The 15,783-nt window shown below is 35.6% G+C and overlaps 1 protein-coding gene across 5 annotated transcripts in view; it reads right to left on the minus strand.

The window, feature by feature from the left end:
- Positions 1–15,783, minus strand: part of AKT3 (AKT serine/threonine kinase 3) — a 345,951-nt gene that overhangs the window by 52,944 nt on the left and 277,224 nt on the right. For all 5 annotated transcript variants that reach the window (XM_073216708.1, XM_073216709.1, XM_037013668.2 and 2 more), the window contains one exon: positions 9,586–9,800. In XM_073216708.1, coding sequence (XP_073072809.1) covers positions 9,586–9,800 — 215 coding nt within the window. The remainder of the gene's footprint in view (positions 1–9,585; positions 9,801–15,783) is intronic.

Below are 15,783 nucleotides of genomic sequence, written 5' to 3' on the forward strand. Positions count from 1 at the left end.
AACATTCGAAAATCCATCAACATCATCCACTACATCAACAAAAAGAAGGGCAAAACCATATGAACATCTCCATAAATACTTGACAAAATTCAACATCCATTCATGATAAAAACTCTCAACAAAATGAGTAGAGAGGGTAAGTACCTCAAAATAATAAAGGTCATATATGACAAACCCACAGCCAACACCATCCTAAACAGCGAGTAGCCAAAAGCTTTTCACCTAAGATCAGAAACAAGACAGAGATGCCCTCTCTCCCCACTTTTATTCAACATAGTTCTGGAGGTCCTAACCACAGCAATCAGACAAAACAAAGAAATACAAGGCATCCAGACAGGTAAAGAAGAAGTCAAACTGTCACTATTTGCAGATAACATGATATTGTACATAAAAAACCCTAAAGAATACACTCCAAAACTACTAGAACTAATATCTGAATGCATCAAAGTTGGGGGATACAAAATTAATACACAGAAGTCAGTTGCTTTCCTATACACTAATGATGAGCTAGTAGAAAGAGAAATCAGGAAAACAATTCCATTCACAATTGCATCAAAAAGAATAAAATACCTAGGAATAAACCTAACCAAGGAAGTGAAAGACCTATACATTGAAGACTACAAGACACTCCTAAGAGAAATTAAAGAGGACACTAACAAATGGAAACTCATCCCATGCTCTTGGCTAGGAAGAATTAAATATTGTCAAAATGGCCATCCTGCCTAAAGCAGTCTACAGATTCAATGCAATCCCTATCAAAATACCAAGAGCATTCTTCAATTAACAGGAACAAATAGTCCTAAAATTCATACGGAACCATGAAAGACCCTGAATAGCCAAGCAATACTGAGAAGGAACAATAAAGCAGGGGGGATCTCACTTCCCAACTTCAAGCTTTACTACAAAGCCATAGTAATCAAGATAATTTGGTCCTGGCACCAGAACAGACCCACAGACCAGTGGAAGAGAATAGAGAAAGTCCAGATATTAATCCAAACATATATTGTGAGTTAATATACAATAAAGGATCCATGGATATACAATGGGGAAATGACAGCTCTTCAACAGCTGGTGTTTGCTAAACTGGACAGGTACATGTAAGAGAATGAAACTGAATTATTGTCTAATCCCATACACAAAAGTAAATTCAAAATGGATCAAAGACCTGAATGTAAGTCATGAAACCATAAAACTCTTAAAAAAAAAACATAGGCAATAATCTCTTGGACATAAACATGAGCAACTTCTTCATGAACATACTTGCCTCTGTTCTGATCCATGAATGACAAAGCTGCCAGTTTCGTTTTTATATCACAAACCCAATTATAACCATCCTTTACTTTTAATCATTCAGTGGCTTCTAATACCCTTCTGGATAAAGAGAAAATATTTTCTAAGAAACATAGGTCTTACAATCTAACACACCGGCTTTGTCTCCTAATGTTACTCAACTCATATTCTACACTCTACTCCAGGCAGTATTTAAAATAGGAATAATAACAAGGTCTACTCACTCAGCTTCTCAAACGCCATGTGCATCTGCAACTCTAGCTGTTTTTTACATGTCAATTCTCTGCAAGAATAGCAATGCAAACTTCTTGAGGAGCTACCTCAAGTCTTCGAAGCTCTTAGACAGAACTGGTAATTTCAACAGCAATGTACATGTGGCCAAACCTGAGCAGAAGTGAGTATGTTTTGTGCCTCACATTATTCTATGAGCATCTAGAGCAGAGGTTATTTGTCTTGTTCATCCTTCACTTCCAGTATTTTAATGCAGCAATGGAGAGATTTGACACATCTACCTTAGATGGAACTAGCAGATAACTGAAAATAGCACATCTTCTCTCTAGACAATACCAACCTCTGCGTGGACAAGCCTTTAATACTTGTCCTACATACCAAGCCACTAACACTCTAGAAGTTTACCTCACATTTATTCAATTATTAAGCACCTACTATGTGCTATCCTCCCCTGCTTGAGGGGGGTGGTGGTACAGGGAGCAATAAAAAAAGAGTAAGAGCTTTTCTAGAAAGATGGCGGCGTGAGAGGACAGAGGCTTCCTCCTACAACTGGATACAATTAGAAAATTTAATTGGCGCAACTAATCCTGAGAGAGCAACAGGAAAGAGGACGGCATCAGACTGCACACACCTGGAGAAAAGAGCAGACCTCAGGAAACGGGGAAACGTCCCAGAGTTGTGGCTCCCCGGGACCGGAGGCCCTCCCCCACCGCAGCTGACTGGCGGGAGGAAGACAAATGGAGCAGGGAGGGAGTGGAAGGCTTGGGACTGCTGAATACCTAGCTCCACAGATCTGCTCTGGGAGCACAAACCTATATTTCATGGTGCTTTCTTGAGACTCGCATGATTACTGGGTTGGAAAGTTAATACAGGCAGAGTTCCTGGGGAGACTGGGATTCTGGATGCTTGTGAAAAGCAGGGATCCATATCTGGTTGCTCTGGGACAAAAAATTATACCTGTGTGCCCAGCCCACTGGCTCAGGCAGTGGAGACAGGCACAGCAGCCGGAAGGTGGGGAACAGCTCTTTCCTACCCCAAGTACCGCTCCTCTGCGACCCCTGACATTGCTTCAGGGGCTCAGCAGCTCCAGAATAGAGCTTCTGGACACTAGAGGGCGCCATATACAAACATGAAATGCCAAAGGAACCTTGTCCAGAGTAAAATTGTTAATACAACTCCCGAGGAGGATTTAAATGATATGAACCTCGTGACTCTTCCTGAAAGGGAGTTCGAAATACAAATCATCAACATCCTAATGGAGGTACGGAAAGACATCCAAGAACTCAGGAATGAATTCAGGGCAGAGATCCAATCGTTAAAGAACACGATGGAGGGTATTAAAAGCAGGTTGGATATAGTGGAGGAGACTATAAATGAAATAGAAACTAGAGAAGAAGAATACAAAGAAGTTGAGACACAGAGAGAAAAAGTGATCTCTAAAAATGAAAGAATATAGAGAGAACTGTGTGACCAATCCAGGCGGAACAATATTCGCATTATACGGATACCAGAAGAAGAAGAAGAGAGAGAGAGAGAAAGGGATAGAAAGTGTCTTTGAGGAGGTAGTTGCTGAAAACTTCCCCAATCTGGGGAAGGAGATAGTCTCTTAGGCCATGGAGATCCACAGATCTCCCATCACAAGGGACCCAAGGAAGACAACACCAAGAAACATAGTAATTAAAATGAGAAAAATCAAGGATAAGGACAGACTGTTAAAAGCAGCCAGAGGCAGAAATAAGATCACATACAAAGGAAAGCCCATCAGACTAACATCAGACTTCTCAGCAGAAACCTTACAGGCCAGAAGGGAGTGGCATGATGTACTTAATGCCATGAAGCAGAAGGGCCGGGAACCAAGATTACTTTATCCAGCAAGATTATCATTTAAATTTGAAGGAGGGATTAAACAATTTCCAGATAATCAAAAGCTGAGAGAGTTTACCTCCCACAAACCATCTCTGCAGTCTATTTTGGAGGGAATGCTATATATGGAAGTGTTCCTAGGGTTGGATAGCTGTCACCAGAGGTAGTAAAATCAGGGTATGGAGCGTGGAGCAGCTGATTGTGAGGCAAATGCAAAATTAAATTGACTATCCCCAATGTCAATGAAGGGATAGAGAAAAAGTATAGAATTTGATACCTAATATACAAAGAATGAAGGAGGAGAAATAGAAAAGAACCTTTAGATTGTGTTTGTAAGTGAGTTAAGTTAGACTCTTAGACAGTAAGGAAAGTAAACTGGAACCTTTGGTAACCACGAATCTAAAGCCTGAAATGGCAGTAAGTACATACCTATCAATAATCACCCTAAATGTAAATGAACTGAATGCACCAATCAAAAGACATAGAGTCACTGAATGGATAAAAAAACAAGACCCATCTATATGCTGCTTACAAGAGACTCACCTCAAACCCAAAGACATGCACAGACTAAAAGTCAAAGGATGGAAAAAGTTATTTCATGCAAACAATAGGAAGAAAAAAGCAGGTGTTGCAGTACCAGTATCAGACAAAATAGACTTCAAAACAAAGAAAGTAAGAAGAGATAAAGAAGGACATTACATAATGACAAAGGGCTCAGTCCAACAAGAGGATATAACCATTATAAATATATATGCAACCAACACAGGAGCACCAGCATATGTGAAACAAATACTAAGAACTAAAGGAGGAAACAGAGTGCAATGCATTCATTTTAGGAGACTTCAACACGCCACTCACTCCAAAGGACCGATCCACCAGACAGAAAATAAGTAACGACAGAGAGGCACTGAAAAACACACTAGAACAGATGGACCTAATAGAAATCTATAGAACTCCACACCCAAAAGCAACAGGATACACATTCTTCTCAAGTGCACATGGAACGTTCTCCAGAATAGACCACATACTAGGCCACAAAAAGAGCCTCAGTAAATTTAAAAAGACTGAAATCCTACCAACCAACTTTTCAGACCACAAAGGTATAAAACTAGAAATAAATTGTACCAAAAAAGCAAAAAGGCTCACAAATACATGGAGGCTTAACAACACCCTTCTAAATAGTCAATGGATCAACGACCAAATTAAAATGGAGATCCAGCAATACATGGAAATAAATGACAACAACAACACAAAGCCCCAACTCCTGTGGGACGCAGTGAAAGCAGTCTTAAGAGGAAAGTATACAGCAATCCAGGCATAATTAAAGAAGGAAGAACAAACCCAAATGAATAGTCTAATGTCACAATTATCAAAATTGGAAAAAGAAGAACAAAGGAGGCCTAAAGTCAGCAGAAGGAGGGACATAATAAAGATCAGAGAAGATATAAACAAAATTGAGAAGAATAAAACAATAGAAAAAATCAATGAAACCAAGAGCTGGTTCTTTGAGAAAATAAACAAAATAGACAAGCCTTTAGCCAAACTTATTAAGAGAAAAAGAGAATCAACACACATCAACAGAATCAGAAATGAGAAAGAAAACATCACGACGGACCCAACAGAAATACAAAGAATTATTAGAGAATACTATGAAAACCTATATGCTAAGAAGCTGGAAAGCCTAGAAGAAATGGACAACTTCCTAGAAAAATACAACCTTCCAAGACTGACCAAGGAAGAAACACAAAATCTAAACAAACCAATTACCAGCAAAGAGATTGAAGCGGTAATCAAAAAACTACCCAAGAACAAAACCGCTGGGCCAGATGGATTTACCTCGGAATTTTATCAGACATACAGGGAAGACATAATACCTATTATCCTTAAAGTTTTCCAAAAAATAGAAGAGGAGGGAATACTCCCAAACTCATTCTATGAAGCCAACATCACCCTAACACCAAAACCAGGCAAAGACCCTACCAAAGAAGAAAATTACACACCAATATCCCTGATGAACGTAGATGCAAAAATACTCAATAAAATATTAGCAAACCGAATTCAAAAATATATCAAAAGAATCATACACCATGACCAAGTGGGATTCATCCCAGGGATGCAAGGATGGTACAACATTCGAAAATCCATCAACATCATCCACCACATCAACAAAAAGAAGGACAAAAACCACATGATCATCTCCATAGATGCTGAAAAAGCGTTCGACAAAATTTAACATCCATTCATGATAAAAACTCTCAACAAAATGGGTATAGAGGGCAAGACCTCAACATAAAAAAGGCCATATATGATAAACCCACAGCCAACATCATAGTGAACAGCGAGACGCTGAAAGCTTTTCCTCTGAGATCGGGAACAAGACAGGGATGCCCACTCTCTCCACTGTTATTTATTAACATAGTACTGGAGGTCCTAGCCATGGCAATTAGACAAAACAAAGAAATACAAGGAATCCAGATTGGTAAAGAAGAAGTTAAACTGTCACTATTTGCAGACGACATGATATTGTACATAAAAAAGCCTAAAGACTCCACTCCAAAACTACTGGAGCTGATATCGGAATACAGCAATGCTGCAGGATACAAAATTAACACACAGAAATATGAAGCTTTCCAATACACTAACAATGAGCCAATAGAAAGAGAAATCAGGAAAACAATTCCATTCACAATTGCATCAAAAATAAGAAACTACCTAGGAATAAACTTAACCAAAGAAGTGAAAGACCTATACCCTGAAAACTATAAGACACTCTTAAAAGAATTTAAAGAGGACACTAACAAATGGAAACTCATCCCATGCTCTTGGCTAGGAAGAATTAATATCGTCAAAATGGCCACCCTGCCCAAAGCAATACACAGATTTGACGCAATCCCTATCAAATTACCAACAACATTGTTCAATGAACTGGAACAAATAGTTCAAAAATTCACATGGAAACACCAAAGACCCCGAATAGCCAAAGCAATCCTGAGAAAGAAGAATAAAGTGATGGGGATCTCACTCCCCAACTTCAATCTCTACTACAAAGCAATAGTAATCAAGAAAATTTGGTACTGGCACAAGAACAGAGTCACAGACCAGTGGAACAGATTAGAGACTCCAGACATTAACCCAAACATATATGGTCAATTAATATTCGATAAAGGGGCCATGGACATACAATGGGGAAATGACAGTCTCTTCAACAGATGGTGCTGGCAAAACTGGACAGCTACATGTAAGAGAATGAAACTGGACCACTGTCTAACCCCATACACAAAAGTAAATTCAAAATGGATCAAAGATCTGAATGTAAGTCATGAAACCATAAAGCTCTTAGAAAAAAACATAGGCAAAAATCTGTTGGACATGAACATTAGCAACTTCTTCATGAATATATCTCCCTGGGCAAGGAAAACAAAAGCAAAAATGAACAAGTGGGACTATATCAAGCTGAAAAGCTTCTGTACAACAAAGGACGCCATCAATAGAACAAAAAGGTACCCTACAGTATGGGAGAATATTTTCGTAAATGACAGATCCGATAAAGGCTTGACATCCAAAATATGTAAAGAGCTCATGCACCTCAACAAACAAAAAGCAAATAATCCAATTAAAAAATGGGCAGAGGAGCTGAATAGACAGTTTTCCAAAGAAGAAACTTAGATGGCCAACAGGCACATGAAAATATGCTCCACATCGCTAGTTATCAGAGGAATGCAAATTAAAACCACAATGAGATATCACCTCACACCAGTAAGGATAGCTACCATCCAAAAGACAACCAACTACAAATGTTGGCAAGGTTGTGGAGAAAGGGGAACCCTCCTACACTGCTGGTGGGAATTTAAATTAGTTCAATCATTGTGGAAAGCAATATGGAGGTTCCTCAAAATGCTCAAAATAGACTTACCATTTGACCCAGGAATTCCATTTCTAGGAATTTACCCTAAGGATGCAGCACTCCAGTTTGAAAAAGACAGATGCAGCCCTATGTTTATTGAAGCACTATTTACAATAGCCAGGAAATGGAAGCAACCTAAGTGTCCATCAGTAGATGAATGGATAAAGAAGATGTGGTACATATACACAATGGAATATTACTTAGCCATAAGAAAAAAACAGATCCTACCATTTGCAACAACATGGATGGAGCTAGAGCGTAATATGCTCAGTGAAATAAGCCAGGCAGAGAAAGACAAGTCCCAAATGATTTCACTCTTATGTGGAGTATAAGAACAAAGAAAAACTGAAGTTACAAAACAGCAGCAGAATCACAGAACCCAGGAATGGACTAACAGTTACCAAAGGGAAAGGAACTGGGGAGAATGGGAGGGTAGGGAGGGTTAAGGACGGGAAAGAAGAAAGGGGGTATAATGATTGGTATGTATAATGTGGGGGGTGGGGGAAAGGGGAGGGCTTTGCAACACAGAGAAGACAAGTAGTGATTCTACAACATCTTACTATGCTGATGGTCAGTAACTGTAATGGGGTGTGTGTGGGGGACTTGGGGTAGTGGAAAGCCTAATAAATATAATGTTCTTCATGTAATTGTAGATTTATGATAAAATAAAAAAATTAAAAAAAAGAATAAGACACAGACATGAAAACTACAAGTATAATTTTATTCTAATAGACACTTAAGTTTAAAGAGAAGGTCACAAAGGAAAAGGTTCTCAAAGTTACCTGGAGGAGTCAGGAAAGGATGGGGTGAAAATTTACTCTCCTTGAAACCCAAGCCAAATATTGCATCTCAAAAAGTAGTAGATAAAATGGAAATCCTAGCTCTGTTCAAAGATTACCTATCACTAAACGCTTTTTACATTAATTGTGAAATAATCACGTTAAATGGAACATAGTTCAAAGCCCGAACCAATTGAGAAGTTGATGCACTGCAATTAAGATACTAGAGAAATATCAAATAGGCACCAAGAGCTTGATTTCTATTCTTGTTCCATGTAAATTTTCTGTAAGAACTATGAAAAAACACTTAATCGTCTCTGGACTTCTGTGTTCTCTTCAATCAAATAGAAATGAGAATAATATCCAGTCTATCTACCTACTCCCCAATGCTACTGAAGAAGCAAGGGAACAACAGACGTGCAAATGGCCTGAAAAAGGAAACAAACCACTTCACAAATACAGGGTGAGACCTCAGTTACTAGGATTATAAAACACACTTTTGAATGGTTCTTCACAAAGCAAAAAGATGGTACCTCTTTCATTATGTTTGTTTATTTTTGCTGAAGGTAAATCATGTTCCTCATAAATTTAAAAGCTATGAGTATGTACAAGAAAACATCTCTGAGGTAGACAACATCCAAAGTTTAGGATGCATTTATTCCTTCACTCATTAATTCAGTCTGTCAACAGATACATATTGAGCCATAAACAAAATGTTGTAAAAATAAATTATGTGAGGTGTTATGGAAGATTCAACCATATATGAAATGATCTATCCTTAAGATGCTTACAATCTAAGACATTTTCAGAGAAATACTGTACATGTATAGCTAGAGGGAAGGATGGATATATATATGTGTACACAAACACACAGATTAGGGGACATTTTTGAATTAATAGTCATTTCACATATGACTTACAAAATATATATGTAAATGAATATATAAACATGAACAAAAAATACTATAGCTCATTAAACAAAGGGCTGTAGGACTCTTGAGGTCAAAGCTATAGCTACAAAAGAAAAAGTAGGTGAAGAATTTTCTTGCCATTAGTCTTTTTAGCTATGCACAGAAAACAGTATCTTCAAATGCCAAACAAAAGTAGTAGATATGTGAGCACAGGTTAGGGTAGGAGAAGACTATGGAGAAGTCCCATCCTTCTTACAATGTAAGTCGGCAGAAATATTAAGGTCAGAGATGGAAAGGAAAAAAAGAGATCCTTCCATCCCCAAAAGAACAAACACCAAGGCAATTAGCAAGAAATTGTTAGCTCATAATATGGATAATAATATTCTCAAAATCTTCATGTAGTAAAATATGTAAAATTTCCAAGTTAGGAAAGAGATGAGGACATTCTTTAAAGTTCTGTTATGCAGTTAAGATAAGTCAGTATCTCATTAGGAAGATTCTACACCAAACATTTGCTTCTTGGAATTAGTCATTTTTGAATTAATTCCCATGTCACAATTTCTAATCACATTCATCAGCAGCTCATTGAGTGTCATATGTGGCTTACCGTTTATTTGGATCCTTTATCAAGAGCCCTGAAAGCAATGATTTTGCATCTGAAGAGAGGGTTCGAGGAAATTTAATGTCTTCCATTAGTATTAGTTCAAAAAGTTTCTCATGATCCTGGTTGTAGAAAGGTAATCTCCCACACATCATTTCGTACATGACAACCCCGAGGCCCCACCAATCCACAGCTCGGCCATAGTCATTATCTTCTAACACCTAGAAGTGAAACCAGTAGGCAATTAATTACTACACATTGACTTATAAAGCATTATTTATAAAACATAAAATTTCAACATAAAAAGTAAATCCTAACTTTCAAAGCCTAGATAGGCTACTCTGAGATTGTGACATTTAAACTATGAAGTATCCTACAAAAGATATAAATTATACCAAATATGTGAAATGTTCCATTTAGACCCAGAAATGGTCAGTGTACAAAAAAGGGGATAGGCCATCCAACAAATCCCAAGTGAATGAGTATATGAGAGTACTAGGGTCAATGAAAACTGCCAGCCTATTTGCCTGTTTTCTCTGACGCAGACTTTATTTTTCATTTTGGTTCCACTAATGTGGATTCTAAGTGACTCAGAGCTACACCATGCTGATTACAGAGCAGCATATCATGTGCTTTACTCATTCTGTATGGAGAAGAACTAAGTCACACAGATCAAACAAGGAAAGAGAGTAGTAAACAAAGACAGCGTAACTGAGAAGTGTACTGGGCATGGCAATCATGGCAATGAATTTGAAATTTTTTGTTGGAGGCCCCCACAAGTTTACACTTTTTTATGAAATATGTAGTTAACAAAGCAAATACGAAGGTTTATTATTTGGGTTGTAGTAAACTTAAGCGGCCAAAGCTTTAGTAACTACAAGAATTTCTGGTAAATGCAAACAGTAATAATCACGGATTCAATATCTAGGTAGTACGTCCTTGACGTTATTTCCCAAAATACATTATGTGCAAAATAAATTTACTAAGAAATTATATGAAAGTATCAGGCTATGTTAGAGCAACCTGTCCAAACTGGAACATGACAACCTTCCATTTGTCCCAGGAAAAATTTAATTTTACTTTTATATTAGGTATGCATCTTATCCCATAGAATTTTCTTCATCTGTTTGGATCTTTCAATATTTTATTTTAAATCACTATATTTGAATAATCCTAAAGCTTATTTTATCTGATAATGATACCTTTGGTATAACATATCAAAAACCATAAACATGAAATTTATCAATTAAAAAATATCTTATAACTGATTGCATAAGACAATTTGATAAGAAAAAAGAAGTCTTCATGTTCCAAACTTTCTTAGTTTCAATTAAGTAAACATACTATTGAAGATTGCTTACCCCTTTGTGATTTTGATTTAACATTTACCAGTAATTTCATAGAATTGCATATATTTTTGATAGTCAATGATTACTATAAATACCATGAAAGGCACTATGGTAGACAGGGTATTTAAAGTTGGAGAACAGAAGTGCAAGAAAAAACACTGTTACTTACAAGTTAATTTAGTAGTGTTTTTCAAATGTTATGAAAAGACTTTTAATTTAGTTGTACCACTGTTTGTTTTGTACCTAAGGACAACGAGGGACAGTACTGGCACGACAGGAACACAAGTCCAGTTCCTATGTTTTTCCAAAAATGTTTTTTAAATAACAAACTTAAAATATTGTTGGGAAGAACAACAAATTTTAGTTTCCATCTTTTGCCAAAAATATTTCAAATTTCTACTTGTTTGAAATGAGTACTGTGAGAACATCCAGAAAACAAGAAGAAGGAATTCGACATGTGCACTGAAGTTAAAGGAAATGCTATACATGTAAATTTAAAAATATCAGTTATTTTGATTATTCAGAAATCTATCTCATGTCTAATTATTAGTAGTATGTGCTTGCTGTTTGTGAGCTTTTATCTAAGTAGATCCAGGATATTACTCAGTAACAAAAAATTTTTAAATGTTACTACATTTTACAACATCAACAAAACAGTGGCACATGAAAAAGAGCCAATGCGGTTTTTAACATCTTTTTTCATAAAAACATAAAAAGCATAAAAGCTGGATTAACTGCCTCCCGGACCCACGTTTCACCAGCCGGGTTCTCATCCCCAGCTGGCAAAACTGGCAACCCTTTATTTTTGTTTAAATACCTGGTTTGCAGCCAGAAGGGATAGTGAGTACATTAAAAAAAAAAAGGGTTTTATTTTTGAAGAGAAATAAGCAACTGAAAAATAAGACCGCATTGTAAAAAAACCTGTTTGATAAAATAAAATATATTTTATTTAGCTTTGTAAAATGAATACTGATTCTCAAAATAAGTGGTTTTGCCTTTAAACATACGTGCTTTAATTGATACATAGATACATAATGCTACAATTAGAACTGTTTGCTGTATTACTGTGTGCTGAACAATTCTGATGTATTATCTTATTGACATGTAAACTTCAGCAATGTTGAGGAGAAAATACCCTAACAACTCTGCCAACCCTGTTTGTCTAAAACTCTTTGCTATCAATTAAACAGAAAGATTTCTATTCAACTCCTATCTCCAAACAGGATGAAATACACAAGAAATAAAAATATAAAAATGATTATAATATTCTACATGTAGATATATAAAACATGTTACCACTGTTCATACAACAGCATTTCTCTCCTTAAATCTATTTCAAAATACTTTTTTTTGTATTTAATGTACACAATATAATATTTTTGAAATACCTTAAACCAGAGTGAAATGAAAATTCACAGCCTTTGACATTACTTTTGGAATATAATTTTCCTCCCTTACTGAAAGCATTTTTTTCTCCAAATCACAGTAACAAATAAAATTTATACTCTTTAAGCTAAGAGTTGTTATATTTTCCTGGCTATATCTGATGATTTTTTTCCCCAATAAAAAGGTTAATAATGACTTCATGGTTATCATGAAGGTTAATCCAAAGGGTAGGATAATTGATAATATAGAGGTACAACAATGGTAAAGTATATTTCAATTCTATTACAATGCTACTTATTATATAATTTGGATATAAATATAGACCAAAACCTGCTCCTAGAGAAATAATCCACTGAAAGGCTTATCTTGAATTAATCTTAAGCAAGTGTATCTTTTCCATAAAAATTGATGCTCTAAACTAACTCAGTGTTTAGGTATGATTGCAGACATGTGGTATTTCCTTCTATCCGTACTGCCCTCTGTAACCAAAGGTGGAGCTTTCCTTCATACCTCCATTTAACATTAATGCCCAAACAGAGATAAAGGACAGAAGGTGGTTTGGAACACTAAAAGAAATGTAAATGTTAAAAGTGATGAGAGATCACATCAAACCGACACTCAAAGAGAGCATAACATCTAAGAAATAAGGCTTAGTTTCACTTTGTCTATCAGGAGCCAGACATTTCTTCAGTTTCTGATATAATAAAATCTAAGATTTAAGGAGATCACAGCAAGTACCATTAATATTAATTTGGTAGTATCTGATGTAGACACTTCCATTGGTAAAACCACCAGATGAGTTAAGAAATCACCATGAATAGCCCTCGAATGGTTACTAATGTCAAAGAATGATTTTAAATTATAAACTATTTTAAAAATGATACTATTAATTAAAGTTCCCAATGTAAATATTTGGGTATTGGGCACTTTTAAAGAACATATTCACTTCAATATTCTTTTTACCAGTTAGGATTTACTGGGAGGCTGAAGGAATACCCCTCTCAGCTTGTTCTCTCAGCCAGGCCACACAGTCATGCACCCAAGGCAGGCAAGTATAAGGAGGCTATGTATGCCCTGGAGTGGCGTAGTGCTCAATCAATAATCCTGACAGAACAGATGGGGGAAAAAATTAAACATCTAAACAAACTGTCTGCACACCTATGTTGTGAAAGTAAACTGCGAACTTGGATGAACCAATTTACCACTAATTCAAAAAAAATTTCTTTTCTGGTAACCTTGTATTTCAGGTAACTGATAATGTTTGTATTTTATATATAAACACACATTTATATACTTTATCTTTTATGGAAATCCTTTATATATTCTTAACATCACAAGAATTTTTTAAAAAAATAGAAAAAAAGAGAGAGAGAGAGAGGTCTATAAATAAAACCTTGAATTCAGATTCTAAAATGTATCTCCACTTTGGGAGAAGTACGTATTTCATAAGAATTTCGAGTTCCATGGTTTCTTAATATTTTCTTCAGAAACATATATTTTATATCCAGTTCTTGGATGCTTTAATAATTAAGAGACAAAACTGTAAATATCACTTGCTCTGAATTAAAAAGCTGTAAGCGTTATGGCTATTTTCCTACCATGCACACATAAGTATTTCATACAGCTAACATCGTATTTTCAGAAACCATCTCTGGCTAGAATTGGCAGTAGTTCCAAACAAGAAAAAAGCTAAGTGGATACAATACTGGTGATTAAATCATACTTATTACATCTTCCCAGAGATTTCTCTCTTTCCTTTTTATCCTGACATTATGGGATTCCAAGCAACTAGATCTTTGTAATCCAAGGAAAAATAGCCATTGTAAAATACTATAGGTAATCACTTGTGTTCCCAGTTAGGGTGAGTTTTGTCTATATTCTTATGCTTCAGAACATTAAAAATTATTATATTATTATAACATTTAAATTTTAAAATAAAATCTGTGCTTAAACTAGGCTCATTCCAAAGCACCGAATGCAAATATTCTGACTATTAAAGCTGTAAGACCCTAGACCCTATAGCACTGAAAAGAAGTTAAGGTGGAAAATAGCTACTGTAAGAACTGACAGATGTCTGAGAAAGTAAAAGCCACTACTTAACAACCTTTGAGAGACCTTAACATTGAACTAAAAAATGCCGTTTTAGTTCATACTTAAACACTACTGAATTTGGGGATAAAATGGGATGGTTTTTAATATCCAGAAATAGTACTAATAGTAAGCCAACTCACATGACAGAAGTTCTTAAATATAAATTCTAACTCTAAAGCAGACAACTTCTATCTGAATTAATCACTATGCTCCTTTACTGAATATTCCCTTAATACTGGTGATGAGACCTTTTCAGAACCGTTCAGGAAGATGATAGTTTTCAAAAACACCTTAAAAGCATAAGTGTTACATGAATTATTAATAATTAAACATTGGGGATGTGCACAACTTTAGAAAGTCTAATAAGGCAACATTTTTGTTTTAACAAAAAGCTGGAAGTTTTAAGACTCAGTTTCATAATCTGTAGCAGCAGAATTTCATCTAAGGGATAAGCAAAATATAACCATGTACAGGATTAAATGTGCAAGCATATGTAACTTTAGCCTCATTCATCTCTCCTAAGATCTCCTAAAGATAATTTTGACACAGCCCATAAATGATGTCTTTTACATTTATTCTTTGTTCCATTTAAAATCATAAGTGAAATTCCAATAAAGGAACTTAAATCAACATAGGTTCTAACTACTCTTCCCACCTACACTACTCCATGCTAGCTATTGCCTTTTACCCTTAATTTATATGATTCTCTCAATTCATTCCAAAGAAGTTAATGTACATCTTTGACTTTAAATTTATATGAAATTTAATTTCCATTTATGCTATTACCTATCCAGTATATCTTTGTATCAAAATATTCTAGTCTTTTCAGGTATTTTCAGAATATATGTTGTCTAAAAATATTAACTATAGTAGGCATCAAAAAAAGGTGACCAAAATGACCAGCAAGTGAATGTTTCCTAAAAATGAGGGTTCTGGACACTAAGAATGCATCAAAACTTCATCTTAGCCACTGAAAGAAATAATATTTTATGCTATATGAAATAAAATGATATACTTTCTTTTCCTGAATAGCGACCACAACTAGATTCTATGAATTTACAACAATAAAGTCATTTTTTGCAATATTTTTGTTAGTTCTAACTTGATTATCAAATAATTTTTATTTTTACACTATTACAGAAGTGCATTTCTCTAGGTTTCCAAAACCACCTTATTCAACCTTCCCCATCTGTCACCATCTGCTTCTTTTTAGCATGTACTTTTTGTGTGATCACATAAGCATGTGAAAAATAACTAACATTCAGATGATTATCTGCTGGTACATTTGAGGACTGGGCATAATAAAAGTGAACTGCCAAAACGTACTTAACACTTTTAATTTTGTTGGGTCTTGCATGTAAGCTACATTTGATTTTCA

This window comes from Manis javanica, chromosome 11 (assembly GCF_040802235.1).
Source record: "Manis javanica isolate MJ-LG chromosome 11, MJ_LKY, whole genome shotgun sequence".
Classification (NCBI taxonomy): Eukaryota; Metazoa; Chordata; class Mammalia; order Pholidota; family Manidae; genus Manis; species Manis javanica.